The 19,534-nt window shown below is 55.9% G+C and overlaps 1 protein-coding gene across 1 annotated transcript in view; it reads right to left on the bottom strand.

Moving 5' to 3' along the window:
- Positions 1-18,611, bottom strand: part of IGSF21 (immunoglobin superfamily member 21) — a 39,552-nt gene extending 20,941 nt beyond the window's left edge. The window contains exon 1 of the mRNA XM_053962866.1: positions 18,306-18,611. Coding sequence (XP_053818841.1) covers positions 18,306-18,369 — 64 coding nt within the window. The 5' untranslated portion in view covers positions 18,370-18,611. The remainder of the gene's footprint in view (positions 1-18,305) is intronic.
- Between the last annotated feature and the right edge of the window lie 923 nt (positions 18,612-19,534).

A 19,534-nucleotide genomic window follows, 5' to 3' on the forward strand; every position in this document is an offset into this window, starting at 1 on the left:
GGCCTTAAATCCAGACATTTCATCCCTAAAAACACCAGGGTGGGACCACAGGATGCTCCCAAGCTTTTCCTGCATGGAAAAGACGAAGCTCTGGAGCTCCGGGATTTATCAGGATCCCACTGAGAGCTGATTCCAGAGCCCCAGCTGGGCCTGGAAAGGGCAGGAAGGGGAAAATTCAAATGCTCCAAGAGCATCCCTGCCCAAATCCAGAGCAAAGCCAGCACAGAAGTTGTGGAAAAGAAGGAGAGAAGAGGGAGAGGGAAACAGATGCCGAGTCCCCACAGGAGCCGGCCAAGGATGCGTGGAGGGGAGGGGGGAAAGCGGGAAAACAAAGGAAAATAAAGCAGGAATCCAGATGGAGCCGTCCAGACCCCGCTGCTTGGCTGCGGCTGACGCGCGGATCCCATCCCTCATCCTCCCCTTCCCTTCGCCTCCCGACAGGGAACAACTGCCAGGTGTCAGCGCTGCTCCGAAGCCTCCCTCGGCTCCCTCTTTTTTTGGGATTTACTGAGGAGAACAAAGCGGCGGTGACGGGAATGGCTGGGTGGGAAGAGCTCTTCCAAAAGGAAGAGCCCATCCCAAATTTCTGTCATCCCTCGCGTTATCGGCATCCCTTTATCAGCGTCCCCTTCTCAGCCTCACTCCGCTTCCCCTTTGCTCTTTTCAATCCGAGATTTTCCAGAGAATGCCGAGCCGGGCCTCCCCCGGATCGGATTCAGCCCTCTGGAAATTCATCCCTCTGATTAGATGGCAGCCCTGGGGAGGAGAGGATATTTTTGCTGGCAATCGCTGGGAATTCTGGCACCGTCCAGTTTAAGGGGGATTAAAAAAAAAAGGGAAAAGGGAAGGGGGGGGAGGAGAGGGGGAAGGGAGGGATAAAGGAAATGTCCTTTGAAATCGGGAGTGACGCGTTCATAAAGGAGAACATCGGAACAAGCTCGGTGCTTCCAATTACAAAAGAGCTCCCAGGGATGAGGCAGGAATTGCTCCAGCCCTGGAAGTGCGGGATGCTGGATACAAACCCCGTTTCCAGCTCTTTTCAGCATTCCCTGGGGATTTCTGCCCACAAATGCAGCAGGACACTCCATGGGAATGGCCAGGGATGAAGCACAAGCAGCTGGAATCCCTCCGAGGCTCCTGGGGACGGGGGGAGGGAGGGGATGGAAGGGGTGGGAATGTCCCAAGGAAGGGCCTTGGAGCAATGGAGCCTTCCAAGGAATCCCAGCACCACAGGGAGCCCCTTCCACATCTTCCCCAGGCGCCTGATTCCTTCCATCCCACATGGGAATCCAAGATTGATTTATGGAGATCACCCAGTGCTCCCATTCCCAGATTTCTTGTCCCCCAGTGCTTCCCAAAAATCCGGCCTAAAACCAATGGAATTCTGGAACTGGATTGGAAGGGACCTTAAAGCTCATCCCGTTCCATGGGCAGGGATTTCTCCCACTATCCCAGGTTGCTCTAAGTCCCGCCCAAGCTTGGACAAATCCTGGGATGGGGCAGCTCCAGCTGAGGACGGATTTTCCCCCGTTCTGTGTCCCCAAAGTCCAACCCATCCCCATCCTTTGAGGAATGGTCCTGGGAAGCAGCAGCGGATCGGAGGGAGTGGGAGCTCGGGATGGAGCCAGAGGAGAGGATTCCAGCGGCTCCATCCCCCTCTGGAACACCCCCAGCATCCTCGAGGAGCCCGTGACAACACAAACACCTCATAATTTTAATTAGCCAGTGATTAACGGGGCTTATCCATAATTCCCTCCCATTCCTCCACCTCCCTTTTCCAAGCTGGGGCCAGCATGGGATGGGAAAACGAGGAGGGAACAGGAAAATGGACCCCAGCACTCCCTTAACCAGCGGATATCCCGCAATTCCCGGGATTTAAGGAGAGCAGGAGACATTTTGACCCTTTTGGAGGGATCTAAAGGGGAGCAAACCCCCCTGGAAAAAGCTGGGAGTGCCCCTGCAAATTCCCGACCCTGGAATGTCCGCAGCCACGGCGGATGCGGGGACGGAACCCCCGGATCCGCAAGAACCGAATGTGCCCCGACCGGCGGCGCTTCGCAACATCTTGTCCATGAAAAATTCAGCAGCTCCAGTTGTTCCTGGGAATGCAGCAAATTCCTTCCCGTTCCCTTCCCGGCTCCGGCCATGCCTTATTTATGACATTCCAGGACAATTTGCAGTCGGAATATGATGCTGCCTCTCATTGTTAACCCGGGAGGGCTCCAAGGGCGAAGAATTCCCAGCTGGCCCCATCTGGAGAGGAGGAATTTTGCTGAATCCGGAGCTTTTCCTCCTGGAAAGCTGCACCGGGGTTTTATTTCTCATTTAAACGGGAATAAGTGTCTGGCACGGGTTTAACACCAGCCAGGGAATGGGATGTGACAGCCAGAGTCGGCGCCGCGCTTCCAAGGAAAATGGGCCTTTGGGAAGTGGGAAAAATGGACTGGGGGAGCCTTGTGCTGAGTTTTCCTTGGATCTTCAGCTTTGCTTCCCAAAAATCCACCAGCTCAGTGCCGGCGGGGTTAAAGCTCCCCAAGCCCTCCACTGCCTTCCCAAAAGTCATCCTGGCTTTTGGAAAACGGGCATATTCCCTAAAATAAACCCGGGAAAGTTGGCGTCACCCCCAGGCGAGGAGGAGCCCGGCTGGCAGGGAGCGAATGGCATTAATCCCGGGAAAATGGGATATTAACAGGCCGAGCAGACAATTAAGAGCCGGTAATTAAAATTCCTCTTCCCTCACAAACATCTCATTAGGCGCCGCTTCCCTCCCTCATTTCCATAAGTGGGTGGGAACGATTCCGCAGCTGGATCTGGAATTATTCCTTAGGCGGGGCTGCTGGACCAAACCAGCTCCTACATTTTTAGGGATCGGGAGAAAATGTATGGGGTGAGCAGGGGGATGTCCAACCCATGCTTTGGGTCCATTTTTCTCCAGTTAATGGGATGCAGAACCTGACGGATCCCATGGATGTGTCCCGAGCCTCTTTGTGATGGGAATCAATGGTTTGGATCAATCCTTTGGATCGATCCATGGATTGAGCGTGGCCTCTTTGGCCTCTCAGCCCCTTTCAAATGAAGATGAAGTGAAGGAATCACTTCAAGCCAGGTCCCAGCAGCAGTTTCCGGTCACATTCCGTGAGCAAACCTTGTCGGAATTGCAAAATGATGGAATTTTATGGATCAACTCGGCCCGGAGAAGCCGAGGCTGCTCCATCCCTGGAAGTGTCTGAGGCCTGGCTGGGCTTGGAGCATCCTGGGATAAGGGAAGGTGTCCTTGCCCTGGGATCCCTGGGATGGGATTTAAGGTCCCTCCAATCCAACCCATTCCATGATTCCCCATATTGATAAAATATGGATGAAACCAACCCCCAAACCCAGCTTCCAAGGATTTCAACACCTAAATCCCATCGAGATGGAATTTTTAACCACTGCCCAGCTTCCCTTTTTCCTTAAATCTCAGATTCCTCCTAAGCAAAATATCCCAAAGAAAAGACATCCCAAAATATCCCAGCCCAAAGAAAAAGGATGAATTCCTGATTTGCTCTGTGCCGTGATTCCCAGTATCCTTGTGTCCATGGGAAGCATCTCCACCACCACCTGAGGGCTTCCCAAGCATCGATGTTGATGGATCTTCTGGGAAAATCCATTTTTGGGCTGTTTTTCTCCTCACGATGAGCTCCGGTGTCACTTTTATGTTCTGGAGGGGTGGGATTGGCTCCGAGATTCCAGCGGCTCCAGAGGCAGAAGAAAAATGAGGAATGAGATCCAAATGGATCCTGCTGGGCTAGAAACATTCCAAACATTCCGGCTCCATGGGATTTTCATCCCCATCGGCACAACCTCAGCACAATAAAGGATTTCGGATGGAAAGGGAGAGTTCGGGCAATTGGGAGTGGAAAGGCCATGGGAAATTTGGGATTTGGGAACCTCCCGGTGCTGCCGTGTCCCATCTCTCCAATTCCAATATCCATCCTCTTTCCATCTCCTCCTTCCCACATTTCCACCTTTCCCTGTCCAGTTTCCTTCCAACAATGACTCAAGTCCAGCTCTCTCCATGCCCAATAAATCCCAGGAAAACCCCAGCATTCTCCACCTTTGCCGCACGCCTCCTGACAAACAAATCCGGGTGGGATTGACCCGTCGGAATCAGCTTCATGGCTTGGGCACGGGCTGGAATAAATCTTCGAACGTCTTCATCCGGCTTTTCCCAAGCTCCTCGGAGCTGTTCCGGCTCATTGGAGCACAGGATGAGGGAGCCCATTCCCGGCCTGGCTTCGGCTCGCGGCGTCGATTTTGTGCTTGTTCGACATCTCCGGCACAAATCCACAGGGAATGCGGCGTTCCAGGAAGAAGATGGATGTTTGGAGGGAAAACCGTGACGGCTTTGGCTGGAGGAAGACCAGGCCCTGCTACAAACCCTGGAATGGCTTTGGGATCATCGTTTGGATGTTCAGGGGGTCCCTCATCCCAAAAATCCGGGGATTTCCTGGATGCTCAGAGATGTAATTCCATGGTGGATATAAGGGCTGCATCTCACCCATCCTGGGAGATAAATCCAGTGGCTACAAAATCAGGGATGCTGGAAAAGTGAGGATTTCAGGATGAACGCAGGAAAAGCAGGGTTGGAGGGAAGGAACCGCCACCAGAAAATCAGGGTCAGTTGGATTTGGGAAGTATGTCCTCGGGATAGATGGAACAAAACCAGGGATGCTGGAAAAGCGAGGATTTGGGGGTGAACACAAGAAAAACAGGATTGGAGGGAAGCAACATCCATCGGAAAACCAGGACCAGTCAGATTTGGGAAGTATTTCCCTGGGATGGATGGGAATTATCTTCTGTTCGGGACAAAATTCCAACACCCCTAAAACTGAACCCCTACCCGGAAGCGAATCCCTCTCCGTGAAACACACAAAGAAGGATCCAAGACCCTTCCCAAGGCTTGGGAAACCCCTCCCAATCCCAAAACTCCTTAAATCAACTCCGTCAAGGCGCAGCCAGCACAGAAAAGATGGATTTTCCCGGCCCACGTCGCTTATCAGCAGGAATGCGGTGGCTGCATTGATATTCCCGGTGATTTATGGGATTTTATCCCCCCACCCGCACAGCCTGGGAATGCAGGGCCGTAAATCACACATGGAATATTTATCTCCGGATGGGAAGGATGTTTAGGAGCATTTACCGAAGCGCTGGGAAGTTTTATTTATAACTTTTCCCCCTCTTTCCACTTCCAATGTTTCCATAAAATCCCTTGGCCTCCTGGCAGTGCTGGAGGGGGGAACATTTTATCTCCACATCTTCATCCCACTGATATTCCCATAAAATAAAATAAAATAAAACGTTGGACATCCCTCTGGAGCTCCCACAGCTGCTCAAAGAGGCAGCTTGGGATGGGCCGAGGGGATTTTGGGATGAGCTTGGAAGGGGTTGTGGGGTTGGAATTTCAGGAAGAGCTCAGGATGGGTCATTGGTTTGGGATTTTGGGAAGATCTTGGGATGGGTCATTGGATTGGGATTTTGGGAAGAGCTCCTGGTGGGTAGTTGGATCAGGATTTTGGCAAGAGCCGGATGTTTGTCATCATTCCGCTGTCATTTCTCCTGTTCCTTTAGCCCCATTTCCTCATCATCTAAGGATTTTTCCAGATTTTTCATTTTGTTTGGATCATTTGGGGCGCTTTCAGAATCCAAAATGATGCCTCATCTCGGGAAAGGTGGGAAGGTGAAGCCAGCAGAGCCAAATTCCCTCAAAAACCTGGCACCATCCCTAATTTGGAGCGATGGCTCCGCCGGCACCTCGTGGTCTCTTCCCAGATGTTGGAACAGCTGCAGGAGCCAAAATGGAGCCAAAAATTCCGCAGGGCCAGGCTGGGTCTGAGACGCCTCGTTTGATAAATGGAGATCGTGGCCCTCATTTGCATCTATGCAAATATGCAAATCAGGGCTGATTCCTGTCTGCCAATCAACCCCCAAAGCTAATTAAGGCAGAAGCCCCCGAATTGGTCGCTCCCTGATTTCATTCCCATTCCATAGGGTGAAACCAACAGATTTTGGCCAAACGAGGCCCAGCAGGTGGGAGGTGCCACCTCTCATCCCAAATTTTCCTTTTTCCCTATGAACAAACCCCATTCCTGCAGGATTTCCTGCTCGCCCGTGGGTTTCCTCCACATCAGCTGGATTTTCCTCAGAGTTCTCCACCGGAAGTGCTTCCACCCCCAGTCTGGGCTGCAGGGCAGGAATTCCCTCCTGCTGGTAAATCCCAGGAGGGAGTTCCTCCCTCCTTTTTCTGGCAGATCCCAATGAAACCTGAGAACTGTAAAAAAATCCCAACTTTTCCTTCTTTTCCCCCATTTTTTCCAGCTCACCCCAGCTGCCCCATGGATCACTCTCCAAACCATTTCCATGGATTTTTGTCTTTCCCCAGCAAACCCCAAGCTCCCCAGATGGGGAATTTTCCTACAATCCCAATTTTGCCAAGCGGGAGCGACCGCCGACCACCAAATCCAATGGAATGCCTCCGGAATGCTTTAACATTCCCTAAAATCCTTCCAGCAGAGCATGGTGCCTCCTCAGCACCTGGATTAACCTGGATTAACACTCCAAGCCGGAATGTCCAGGTGTCCCAGGGCTAAAAATTCCCCCCGCTTTGCTTTTCCCTGGTTTTTAATCAAGCAGCTCCACGGAAAACACAGCGGGATCTGATCTCCATGTGCAGATGCGGAATTAATCCCGAATTAAGTGTGGCAGGAGAAGGAGAGGCTGTATCCTAATCCCGCACTGAAAAAGATTGGAAATGGGATTTTTCCCCACACCAGCAAATTCCCAGCCCTCCTTTTCCAGCGGCTCAGCTCTGCATCCCAACAAGGAAGAGATTCCCTCCAGCTGAATGCTCCTGGACTTTCCCAGGAAGCTGCATCCTCTGAATGCCGCCCCTGGGCAATGGGATTATGGAAAACCTCACCTGGAATAAAGGATTTTATCCCCAGATGGTGTTGCCATACAAAATCCATCCCAGGAATGCAATTCCAGAGTAAAAAATGGAATTATTGTACCTGGCGCTCCGTTTTAGAGCCCCAATCTGGAGCTGAGGGATTGGAAAATTGGGGAAAAAATCCCAAAACCCTGGCAGAGCTCAGTCAGTGGCTTGGGGTGGATTTGCCAACAGCTGCTGAGGGTTTTCCCGCTGTTCCAGCTCCGTTGGGATGGGGATTATGGCACCGGCAGCCAATTCCGGGAAGCCACGGCTCGGGGTGTTAATCCCGGCTGGAGTTAATCCCAGCCAGAATAATTAACAGAGCAGGAAGGAGCTGGGAGCTGCTCCCTGTCCCTGGAAGTGCTCAAGTCTGGGTTGGAACAACGACCTATGGGAAATGTCCCTGTCCATCTGAAAGCACTCCATGGTTTCAGGCCTTTCCCTGCCTCAGTTTCCCCAGCTGGGAAGGGGAAAACAAGATCCTTTCCAGCTCATCCGAGATCCAGGAAAATCCCATCCCAGAGTAACTGCAAGGTGTTATTAGAGATCCCAAAAAAATCCCATCCTGGAATAACAGCAAGGGGTTTTTAGAGATCCCAAAAAAAATCCTGAAGTAACAGCAAGGGGTTTTTGGAGATCCTAGAAAATCCTGGAATAACAGCAAGGGGATATTGGAGATCCCAAAAAATCCCATCCTGGAAGAACAGCAGGGGATTATCAGAGGTGCTCCTGCTCCCAAAAACAACCCCGGGAAGGAATTTTCCCACCCAAAACACCCCAATCCTCCCTAAAACTCCTCTTTTTCCAGCTTTAGCGGGAGACCCACAGATTTGGGATGGGAAAAAGAGGGAAAATCATTCATTCCATCCAGGAAAGTTGGAGGGTTTTGTTTTGGAAGACCCCACTGGGTTTCCCATCAATTCCAAGCAGGTTTTCCCAAGCCCCAGTGGCCCTGGAGCAGGGGTGACCCTGACCCAGGTGACGAATTCCCTGATTTATTTCTCCACTTGCAGGAAATCCAATTATCCCAGACTTTTGATTGGTGACAAATGAGGAGCCATCGATCCCCCCTCCCTCCCAGCTGTCGGCTCCGGGTGATCTCCGCTCCTTCCATCGATTCCTGCACGGAGGAACCGGGAAGGGTTCATCAGTACTGATTTTGTGGGATTTTTACTTCTGAACTCCTTCTGCAGAGGCACGACCTCAGGCACAGGAAGAGGGAGAACCAACCCAGTCCATGCAGGAATCCCGGGAGCTCCAAAATCCACTTTGTTTTTGGATTTCTGGGTGTGATGCGCATCTTTTTCCCAAAAAAAAAATGACCTGGGGGATGCCTGGGGCACCTGGATCAGCCCCAAAGGGTCCTGGGGGGAATCCTTGGATGGATGGAAGGGCGGGAGGGAAGGGCGGGAGGAAGGGCGGAAGGAAGGAAGGGAGGGCGGAAGGAAGGAAGGAAGGGCGGAAGGAAGGAAGGGCGGAAGGAAGGGCGGAAGGAAGGGCGGAAGGAAGGAAGGGCGGAAGGAAGGAAGGGCGGAAGGAAGGAAGGGCGGAAGGAAGGGCGGAAGGGCGGAAGGGCGGAAGGGCGGAAGGGCGGAAGGAAGGAAGGAAGGAAGGAAGGAAGGGAGGGAGGGAGGGAGGGAGGGAGGGAGGGAGGGAGGGAGGGAGGGTTGGTTAGATTTTTTGGACAGAGTCCTCCAGACCCTTCATGGCAACAGCCAAAATTCCCACCAGGATTCCCAGTTCCAGGATTTGACCCTGGCCTGGAGATGCTTCCCAAACTCTCCCTCATCCATTGGGACAGCTGTGATCCCATCCCTCGGGAACGCCGTGATCCCATCCCTCAAGATCTCCCTGGCCCAACCTCATCCAGCTCCGTCTTTCCCGTCTTCTCCAGCCCCATTCCCTGGACAAAGCAGGATTGTGATCACCGCTCCCTCTCCTCCGGATTCACACTCCGTGATTGATAATCCCTCTGCTTTCCGGGTAATTCTACATCCCTAATGGGATTAACGGATATCTCCCTGTTCCAGCCCCAATTCCAGGTGCTGATTCCCGACACTTCCCCACTCCCACGGAGACGATGTGCGGCGCTCTTCCCTTAATCCCGATCCACCTCCCTGGGGCTGTTCCCTTAATCCCGATCCACCCCCACTCCGCTGGGAAATCACTGCTAATTAACACCTTTCCCTCTCCCAGCACTTCCAGAGCTGTCCCATTATCCATGTTTGACTTTTCCTGCTGATCCCAAAGGCCGACAGAGCAAAATCCCAGCCCCGATTCCTCCTGTAGCTCTGCTTCTGGAATGTTGGTGTTTTTTGGGATCTTTTCCCTCAAATCCGGCATTCTGGGGGTTCTCCCATCCCTGAGATGGAGCAAAGCTGGAAAATCAGGAGGAGATTTTTCCATGGCTCCACATGGTGTCCATAGGATTCGGATTTTCCGAAATCCGTCCCTATTCCCACATCCATCCCTATTCCTGATGCAGAACTCCCATCCCAAAGCCCGCCAGGACACAGAGAATCCTCAGACAAACCACACATTCCCATTTTTCATCCCAAATTTCCCTCCTCTTCCTGAAGACCCCAGCCTGACCTCCCAGCCAAGCCAAGGAGTGGGATTGGGAATAACAGCAGCAGCCAGACCTCGGAAGAGAGGGGAAAACGCCCGGCAGAGCCTCAGATCCTCGGGATGTGCCAGGAGGCCGAGGCTCCGCATTAATAAAACATAACCAAGCGTGGGATCATCCAATATTCCTTTAATTCAGTGCTCCCGGGAGGGCGGGAAGAGAGGTCGGGAATGCGGGAGGTTTTCCTGCTCAGCAGGGCGGAGAGGAGTGCCCGGGATGTTAAACAGCTGGAAAAGCCCTCCCTTCCCATTCCCATTCCCTTTCTCCACGCTGGAAGTGCTCTCCATTCCCATTCCCATTCCCATTCCCAACCTATTTTCCAGGCTCGAAGTGTTCCCTATTCCCATTCCCATTCCCATTCTCTCTCTCTCCAAGCTGGAAGTGCTCTCCCTTCTCATTCTCATTTTCCAAGCTGGAAATGCTCCCCATTCCCATTCCCATTCCCATTCCCAACCTATTTTCCAGGCTGGAAGTGCTCCCTATTCTCATTCTCATTCTCCAGGCTGGAAGTGCTCCCCAGTCCCATTCCCATTCCCATTCCCATTCCCATTTCCTCCCTCCCCCTGAGATAGAATCATTCCAATCAAATCCTTTCAGTCCAGAAACTCTGGGATTTTTTTCTCCCACTTTTTTTCCTCCCGGCGGGAAGCGTGGAGCAGATCCAGAGCGTGATCCATGCAAACCAAGAGTGGCGGGATCATCCCGACCATCCCATTGCCCGCAGCCTCCCTCTCCCTCCATGGAATCTCCCAGATTTTCCTGCCCTAAATAAAAACAACCCCACAAATTCCAAGGAATGGGAAGGTTTAATTTGGGAAATGCTTCCTGGAGCTCCTACCGCCTCCCACTCCCCAGGCTACGGCAGAAATTCGGGAGGAATCCCAACAATCTCCACTCCTCACAAAGCGCTTCCCTATGGAAAAAAAGCCGGAATAACGCAGGAAGATGCAAACAGAACTTCAAAAGAGTCACCAGGAGCTGGCGTTCATGGAAAACATCTGATTATCCAATTCCAAAGGGAAGGACTCCGAGCGGAGCCCGAGCACTGGAGGAGTTTCCATGCAGGATGGGCTCTCTGGGACCCTTGTTCCTGGGAATTGCATCCTTTGGATCTTTTCTGCAACGGGATCTGCCCAATTGCCTGGTGCTTTTCCAGCAGCAGATCCAGCCTTGTATCCTGCATGGAAAATCCTGTTCCCCAGCAGATCCAGCGTTTCTGTCCTCCATGGAAAATCGCATTCCCCAATGGATCCAACCTGTTGTCCCACATGGAAAATCCCACACAGTGGATCTATTTTTATCCATCCATCCATCCATCCATCCATCCATCCATCCATCCATCCATCCATCCATCCATCATCCATCTATCCATCCCCCATGGAAAATCCCATTCCCCAGCAGCTCGCTGGGAATATTTTGGGCTCGTTGGCCTTTCCCAGCCCCCCAAACTCTCCCACCCCTCTCCGAGTCACGGGGTTCTCCCGCAATCCAACATTCCCTGGTATATTTTTAGGAGGAAAGCCAGGAAAGCAGCCAAATTCCACCCCCGGTTTTTGGGATGCTCCCGGAGCTGCGGAGGGTGGAATGGCAGAGCCCAGGCACGTGGATCCCGTGTTCCCACGCGGATCCCGTGTTCCCACGTGGATCCCATGTTCCCACGCGGATCCCGTGTTCCCACACTTTGTGCGGCTCCATCCGCAGGGAATGGGGGCAGCTGGGTCTAAAAAAAGGAGGAAGATTTTCCATGGAGCAGCGGGAGGATACCAAATCCCGGTCCAGGAATCCACGCTTGGAATCTTCCAAACCCTTGGAGCCAGAGCTTTGGAATGCTCTCTCCAGAGGGGCAAAGCTGGGCTGGGAATTTCCATCCCATCAAAATCCCTTCCCAGGCAATTCCCATCCAGTCCATGGGGTTTTTCCATAGGAAAGACACAGCCACAGAGAACTCGGGATGAGGAAGGGGAACATCTCCACAAGAGGCTCACAGGGAGCTCATCCGTGTCCCCCTTATCCCAAAATTGGGATGATCCCAAGGATTTTGCTGGAATTTGCTGAGCTGGATTCTTTGTGCCCCTCTCCTGCTGTCCCAGTCCTGCCGGGAAGAGCCAGAGATTCCCAAATCCATGCCAGGACATCCCATGGTGACAATCACTGGCCAAAAATGTCCCTTCCGTCACTTCCCTCTATTCCAGGTCCCAGCTCCAGGAGCAATTCCCACCTTGGGACCAGCCTGGCACGAGCGGCCTCCAAAGCAACGTTCTACCCATAAATCCAGGCTTATCCATGGAATTCATCCCAAAAAAAAAAAGCATTTCCATGGACAGGAGACCACAAGGAAGCAGATCCCTCATCACCCTTCATCCCACCCATCCCTCCAATCCCAAACTCCTCTCATGAACCCTCTCCCTGGATCCAGCCCTTCCCGGGGGCTGCAGATCCTTGGAAAAGGAACAAAGAGGTGGAAAAGCAGGAGGTGCATCCCAAAGGAAGATTCCCACTCCTGCTTTCCCTGTCCTGGCTGGATGGGAAGTGGCTCCAGGATTTATCCTTGAGGACAGGGAGGTGGAGAGAGGCTCTTAATCCCCTCTGCCTGGAGAATATTGACCAAAGAATTATAGGAATGGAAAATTATTCTGGAAGTTTGGGCAGGAGACAAAAAAATTCCCTGCCTCCCCTGTTCCAGGCGGGATTTTCCAGATGGAGAAGCACTCCCGGCACCGGAGGAGCCAAAATGCGAGGCCTGGAGGCCGGGAAGGGCCCGGCAGAGCCACATTCCCACCTCCATTCCCTCCACTGGGAATTGTGGGGCTTCCTGGCGTTTCCCCAACCTCCTTGGAGCTGAATCCCAGCTGGGAGTGGGAACGAGACACTTTCCCTGATCCAAAGGCTTTGGAGAGCCCCCAGTCCCTAATTTGATACGACCAACAATTCCAAAGAGGGAGCAACAGCCGCGGGTTGTTATCCCTGCCTTTGGAATCCGCCTGCCCTTGGCGCTCCCGCCGGATCCGGGCCCCAGCGCACTGAAAACAAGCCTGTGATTGACAGGTTATTTTGGGAAAAAAAAAGGGGGAAAAGTGGGAAGCAGAGAATGGAACGGGAGCGCCAGCCACGAGCTCGGAACGAGCCCGGCAGCGCCGCGCAAGCAAACAAAAGGGCACAGAGAGCAGCTGGATCGGGAAGGATTCCAGCCCCATCCATCAGCTGCATCCCTCCCGCCGGGATTCGCCAGCCGGGAATTCAGCACAGCTGGGGCTGCCTCCCAAAATTAAGGATTTGGAGCCCCTTCCCTCGTTTTACCTCTCTGTGGGGTCTGAGCGCAGAGCTGGACATGGTGTGGCTGAAGTCAAGGATTTGTCTTGGAAAATTGGGAAAAATCCCAAAAAATCCCCCAAAAAATCCCATCACTGGGAGTTGTGAGGGGGTGATGCTGCTTCATCTGCCCCACACCTGCTCCAGGTAGGAATTTGTGCCCATTCCCACCCATCCAGGGTGAGCTCCCAGCTCCATTCCCAGCTCCCTGCGGAGCTTTTCCGTCAGCAAGCGCTGCTGGAGCCTCGGGAAGACCCTGGGCTCTGCCTCAGCTGGATTCCCACTAAAACCCCACTCTTATCCCAAGAGCTTTTCCTCGGCAGATCCCGGAGCACAAGGTGAGGGCTGGTCAAGCATTCCCAAGCCAAGGAATTCCCAGCAGGAAAGAGCATTTCTGTGGGAAAAAACCATCCCAGGAAACATCTCCATGGGAAGGGGCGACTGGCGGGATCATCTGGGTGCTCCAGGAGCATCCATGGATTTGGGATGCGAGGTCCAGGCAAGGCCTGGAAGTGTTTGGAGACACCTGAGGAGCATCCAGGCTTCCAGACCTGGAAAAGTCCCAGTGTTGCCCATGGGAATCTCCTGAAGTTTAACAAGAGCAGGAGCGAGGATGGATCCCAGGATGGATCCAGGCTGGGATGAGCACAAGGAGCAGCCCTGGGAGAAGGACCTGGAATGGGCCAATCCCAGGATGGATCCAGGCTGGGAGAAGGAACTGGAGCAGGACAATCCCCAGGATGGATCCAGGCTGGGATGAGCACAAGGAGCAGCCCTGGGAGAAGGACCTGGAATGGGCCAATCCCAGGATGGATCCAGGCTGGGAGAAGGAACTGGAGCAGGACAATCCCCAGGATGGATCCAGGCTGGGATGAGCACAAGGAGCAGCCCTTGGAGAAGGACCTGGGGGTGCTGGTGGGAGAGAGCTGGGCATGGAAACCTCCCGAGTCTAGGGCTGATCCCAGAGCAGGAAAATGGGGAATTCTGCCCTCTGGAGATGCTGGAGCGAGTCCAGAGAAAGCTCCAGGATGATCCAAGGAAAGGCTGGGAGAGTTGGGAATGTCCAGCCTGGAGAAAAGAGAAGCTTTGGGTTGACCCAATTTTGGCCTTCCAGGACCTGAAGGAGCCGACAGAAAAGATGGGAAAAATCTCTTCAGAAGGGCCTGGAGTGACAGGACATGGAATGGCTCTGCAGTTCCAGAGGGGAAATTGAAGTGAGCTATTGGGAAGGAATTCCTGGCTGTGAGGGAGGTGAGGCCCTGGCACAGCTTTCCCAGAGAAGCTGGGAATGTCCAAGGCCAGGCTGGAGCGGGCTTGGAGCCACCTGGGATAGAGGGATCTGTCCCTGCCCATGGAATTCTCTCCCAAAGCATCCCAGGATTCCAAGGCTGAACCCATGGATGGAGCTGGGAATATCTGACAGCCTGCACAGGGCAGGGGCCGCTCAGCTCCAGGCTCCCAGCACCTGGATCAGAATTCCTTATCCCAGGCCAAAGAGCACCGACATGCCCAAGCCGAACCCTACAACATTCCCGGGATTCGGTTTTGGGGGATGCCAATAATCTCAAGGGAATTTTGGGGTCCCCCAAACTGAGCTTGGGGGACTTTGGAAATGCTCTGGGAGCAGCCACAGGAGCTTTTCCAGGAAGAAATAAAGCTGGGAATATCTCCCTGTCCTGAAGATTATCCTGATTATCCTGGAGAGGCACAAGGAGAGGGAAGATCCTCGCCGGAGCCGCGGCTTTTTCCAGAGCTCTTGGTTGGAAGTGGCAGCTCCAAAACGCAGCTGGTGGGAGGAGGGAAATTGGGCTAATTGGGAAAGGGCAATTAGCACAGCGAGGGGGATTTTCCGAAGGGGCTGCGCAGCCTGGATTTACCTGGAGAGGCTCCGTGGGAACACGGGATTCATGGAAACGGGAGGGAAAACTTCCAGAAAAGAGCTGAGCACGGGATTTGATGGGAAAAGCATGAACAGGAAAGGACGGCAGGAATGTGGGGTGGATTTTTGGCACCTGCAGGTGAATTACAGCAGGATCTCATCCCTGCTGCTCCCTCATTCCCCCAGGACACAATTCCCACCAAATTCCTCCTTCCATTAGAAAGAAACACGAGCAGGTGTCTCCCACCACCCTGGGAAAATCCCAGCTGCAAAGGGCTTTTCCCAAGCTGGGTTTTTCAGGAATATCCCTAGGGACAGCTCTCTGCAAAGCCCAGGAACTTCAAACACTCAAATTTTCCTTTTTTTTTTTTTTTTTTTTTCCCCCCGGCTGGGGTTGGGAAGCAGAAGCCGAAGCGAATCCCAGCGGGATAAAGCCGCTGGAAATCTCCAGGAATGCGACACTTTCACCCCTCCCACGGCGCTCGAACAGCCCTGGACGAGCCCTTTATGGGGCCGTATTTCAGGCGGGGGCTCAACGAGCCAGCCCTGACCCCAGAATCCACGGATCAGGGAAAAAGAGGGGCTTTTCCAGCTTTTCCAGTCCCTTTCCCAGGCGCTCCGCTCCTTTTCCATGGTCCAGCGCTGCCTCCTCCGCGTGGCCTCGTTTTTCCCTCCTGACGGCTCCTTAACCCACTTAGCCCCGGCCCCGGCGGCTTTTTTTGGCAAAAGGCAGAGGTTGAGCCGGGGACAAAGGGGGAAAAAGGCTGGAATGCCAGGGGTGGTGCTCCCGGAGGGCTGGAAAACACCTCGGGAATGATCCCGGCTGTGCTCGGGGTCACAAAAGGGCTTTTCCTGAGCGGGGGAGGGATGCAGAGCAGGGCTGGACCCCCCCCCCCCCCCCCAAAAAAAAAAAGCTTCCCACGGATGATTTGTGGGGTGGGAAGTGATTCCAGCGGATTCCTGAGGGATCCGCCGGGATGAGGGGACAATAAAAGCAGGCAAAATTCCCCCCAAAAAAGGGTTCTGGGGACACACGGCAGATGTAGGGATGAACAGCGGGAAGCAGGGATGTGCCCACCTGGATCTCCCCGGGGTCTGGATCCCCTGGATTCCTCTCCAGCCGGGATGGGGAGGGCACGGAGGGGAGGGCACGGCGGCGGCTCCAGCCAAGGATGCCGTCAGCCAGGAAAAAGCCATCTGCCCTCGGAAATTCGGGAATGGCGAGCGCTCTGCCCCCGAAATTCGGGAACAACGCTCTGCTCCCCTCCCCCCCTCGCCCCCGAAATTCGGGAGGAGCTCAGCCCCCGCTGCCCCGAGCAAAGGGAGGCGCCCCAAAACCGGGATTTGGCCGGGATTTGTGGCTGGCTGATGGAAAAACGGAGCTCGGGCTGGGTTTTTTGGGACAGCCGAGGTGGGGGGGGGGGGGGGGGCACAGAATTCCGGGGTGGTTTGGGTTGGGAACCCCAAAATGACCACAGGGACAGCTTCCATAGGGAAGGAGATGCCAAACACGGCGGATCCTCGGGATGCAGCCAAGTTCCAGTGGGGTTTAGGAGCCCAAATCCAGCTCGTGGATGCCCAAACCCAAACAATTCCCCACGCCGGATCCGTCACTTCCTAACCCCCAGCCCCTCCGGGCTCCCCGAGCTCCCCCAACCCCCTCACAAACCAACTTTGATCCCATTCCCCCCCCCTCAAAAAAAACCCCTCACGAACAGAGATTCCCCCGCAGCCGCTCTCAGGAAATCAACAGCACGAGAGCAACCGCCCGATCTGCGGCGAGAAAAAGCAGGAGGGAGGCAGGAAAAATGATCCCTGCGCCAGTGACAGACAGCTGGAGCTCCGGGAAAGCCGGGGGGATGCGTTGTTCCTTGGAAATTGTCTATCCATGACCTTAAAACGGCGGCGGAGGAGAGCGGGGAGGGGAGGGGAGGCAGCCGGGGCTGGCTTTGGCACAAGTTCCCCCCTTTTTCCCGAGCGGGTTTTATTCCCGATGCTGGGATGGCGGGATGCTCGGGATGCTCGGGAAGGGGGCTCGCAGCAGCAGCCGCAGCCCGGCAGGACCCGAACCCCGCCGCGAAAGGAAAAGAGGGGCCGGGGAATTCTTTTCCCGAGCCCAAAGCCCGGCTGGGCTCGGGCTGCGCCGTGCCCGAGGGATGGATCGGGAGCAGGCGGGGAAGAATCGGCTCCTTTGTGTGGAGCTGGCCCCGCGCAGCCCCGCAGAGCCGCGGCTCCCCCGCCCCGCGCCCTGCAGCGCCCGCCGGCGCTTCCCGGAGAGCAGAAAGTCCATTAAAAATCAAAAAATAACCCAAAAAAACGGGGAGATGCGGAGCAGGCTGCGCTCGCGCCTCCATCTCCCGGCGCCTGGAAAAGCTCCCGTTCCCGGGGGCTCGGCAAGGAGCGGCCACCTGAGACCCCCCGAGCGGGAACTGGGGGGGAAAAGGAGGGAATTGGCCTCAAGTGGACACGGAATGAAATCCCACGGGTGGCTCTGTGGGGTGCGAGGAGGGGAAAGTTTCCCTGCCCGGGCGTTTTTCCCTGCCCGGAGCCCCGGGTTTGGGGCTGGCGTGGGGAGTCCCGGGGTTTTTGGGAGCTCGGGAGCTGCAATCCCCCAGGACAGCGGGAATTTGGGGGATGCTGCTCCTTACTTGGGATTTGGGCATCCAAAAGGGGCAGGAGGGGCTGCGAGCCCCCAAAAATTGAGCTCGTGGGGGTCCCCAAAGCACAGCCCCCCCTCCGTAGCTGGAGCAGGGCTGGGATGCGCAGCCGGAGCTCGGGAGCGGCGGGGAAAGGGGACACGGGGGTGGCCCCATGGAGGAGACCCCCGGCCCCCCGCACCCCATAAACGGCCCCACCCCAGCGCCCTGCTCAGGGCTTAACAGCAGTGCCCAGTTAGGGGGTGCCCCATTAAAATCCCCCTCTTTAGGGGGTGCCCCATTAACGGCTCCCACACCAGTACTGGGTTATGGGGTGCCCCAATAACAGATCCCAAACCAGCACCGGGTTATGGGGTGCCCCATTAACGGCTCTCACACCAGTTCCCGGTTATGGGGTGCCCTATTAACAGATCCCACACCAGTTCCCGGTTATGGGGTGCCCCATTAACAGATCCCACACCAATTCCCGGTTATGGGGCGCCCCATTAACGGCTCCCAAACCAATTCCCGGTTATGGGGTGCCCCATTAACGGCTCCCACACCAGTTCCCGGTTATGGGGTGCCCCATTAACGGCTCCCAAACCAATTCCCGGTTATGGGGTGCCCCATTAACGGCTCCCACACCAGTTCCCGGTTATGGGGTGCCCCAGTAACACCTCCAGACCCCGTCCCCCATTACCAAACCCCAGTGCCCCACTCCAAACCCGTTCTCCTCTCCATGGGTGCTCCCCCCCCCACCCCAGCACCCCAAACCCCAGGGCAGGGGCGCCGAGCCCCGAGCCCGCCCCGTGACCGGAGGGGTGCGGGGGTCACCCCATCCCTCCCGCGGCCCCGGGGGTCCCTGTCCCCTCGGGGGGTGGCACTCACCCAGCGCCGGGTGCCGCAGGTGCCAGAGCAGGAGCCACAGGGGCAGGGGGCTCATGGCGCGCATGGTGCCCGCGGGGGCGGCTCAGCGGGGCCCCCGCGCCGGGCGGCGGGCGGGCATCGCGCCGGGCACCGGGAGCGGCTCGGCCCGGTTCGGGGGGTCCGGGAGGGGGCTCGGCCCGGCTCGGCGCTGCCCCCCCGCTGCAGCAGCTCCTCCGCCGCCGCCGCTGCCGCCCTTAAGCCGATTTGGAGCAGCCGGAGCCGAGCGGGGCTGGAGCGGCCGCCCCCGGCCCCCCCCGGGCTGAGCCCGCCCCCGGCCCGGCCCCCGGGAGGGGCTGAGCGGGGCGGGGGGCGGGGAGGGAGAGGGAGGGAGCGGGGGGGACTCACGGAGGGATGCGGGGGGATGGATCCAGGAGGGAATGCGGGGGGGGATACGAGGGATGGATGGGGGAGGGATCGGGGGGGTCGTGCCGGGATGCGGGGGGGGATTCACGGGGGGGATGGATTGAGTGGGGGTGCAGGGGGGGGATGGATTGAGGGGGGATGGATTGAGGGGGGATGGATTGAGGGGGGATACTGGGGGGGATTCACGGAGCCATCGGGGGGGTGGATCCGGGGTGGTGCAGGGGGGGGAGGGATTCAGAGGGGAATTCACGGGGGGGATGGATTGAGGGGGGATTCACGGAGGGATCAGGGGATGGATCCAGGGGGGAATTCAGGGCGGGATGGACTGAGGGGGGTGCAGGGGGGGGGAGGAATTGAGGGGGGATGGATCCAGGGGGGATGGATTGAGGGGGGATTCACGGAGGGATGGCGGGGATGGATTGGGGGAGTGGGGGGATGCAGGGATGGATTGGGGGGCCGGGGGACGCTGGGGGCTGTGGGGGATGCAGGGGGGGAGGGGTCACGGGGGTGCCGGGGCGGGCGGGGGGGCACGGGACGGGCTGGGGAAGGGGCGGTGACAGGAGGGGGGACACGGATGCAGGAGGGGTTGGGATGCAGGCAGGGATGTGGGATGCAGGATGGGGTTGGGATGGGGGGTTGGGATTTGGGAAGCAGGATTGGGATACAGGTTTGGGATGCAGGGTTGGGATGCAGGGTTGGGATGCAGGGTTGGGATACAGGTTTGGGATGCAGGGTTGGGATGCAGGGTTGGGATACAGGTTTGGGATGCAGGCAGGGATGTAGGATGCAGGGTTGGGATATGATCAGGGATGTGGGATACGGAATAG

Source organism: Vidua chalybeata, chromosome 22 (genome assembly GCF_026979565.1).
Source record: "Vidua chalybeata isolate OUT-0048 chromosome 22, bVidCha1 merged haplotype, whole genome shotgun sequence".
NCBI classification, from domain to species: Eukaryota; Metazoa; Chordata; class Aves; order Passeriformes; family Viduidae; genus Vidua; species Vidua chalybeata.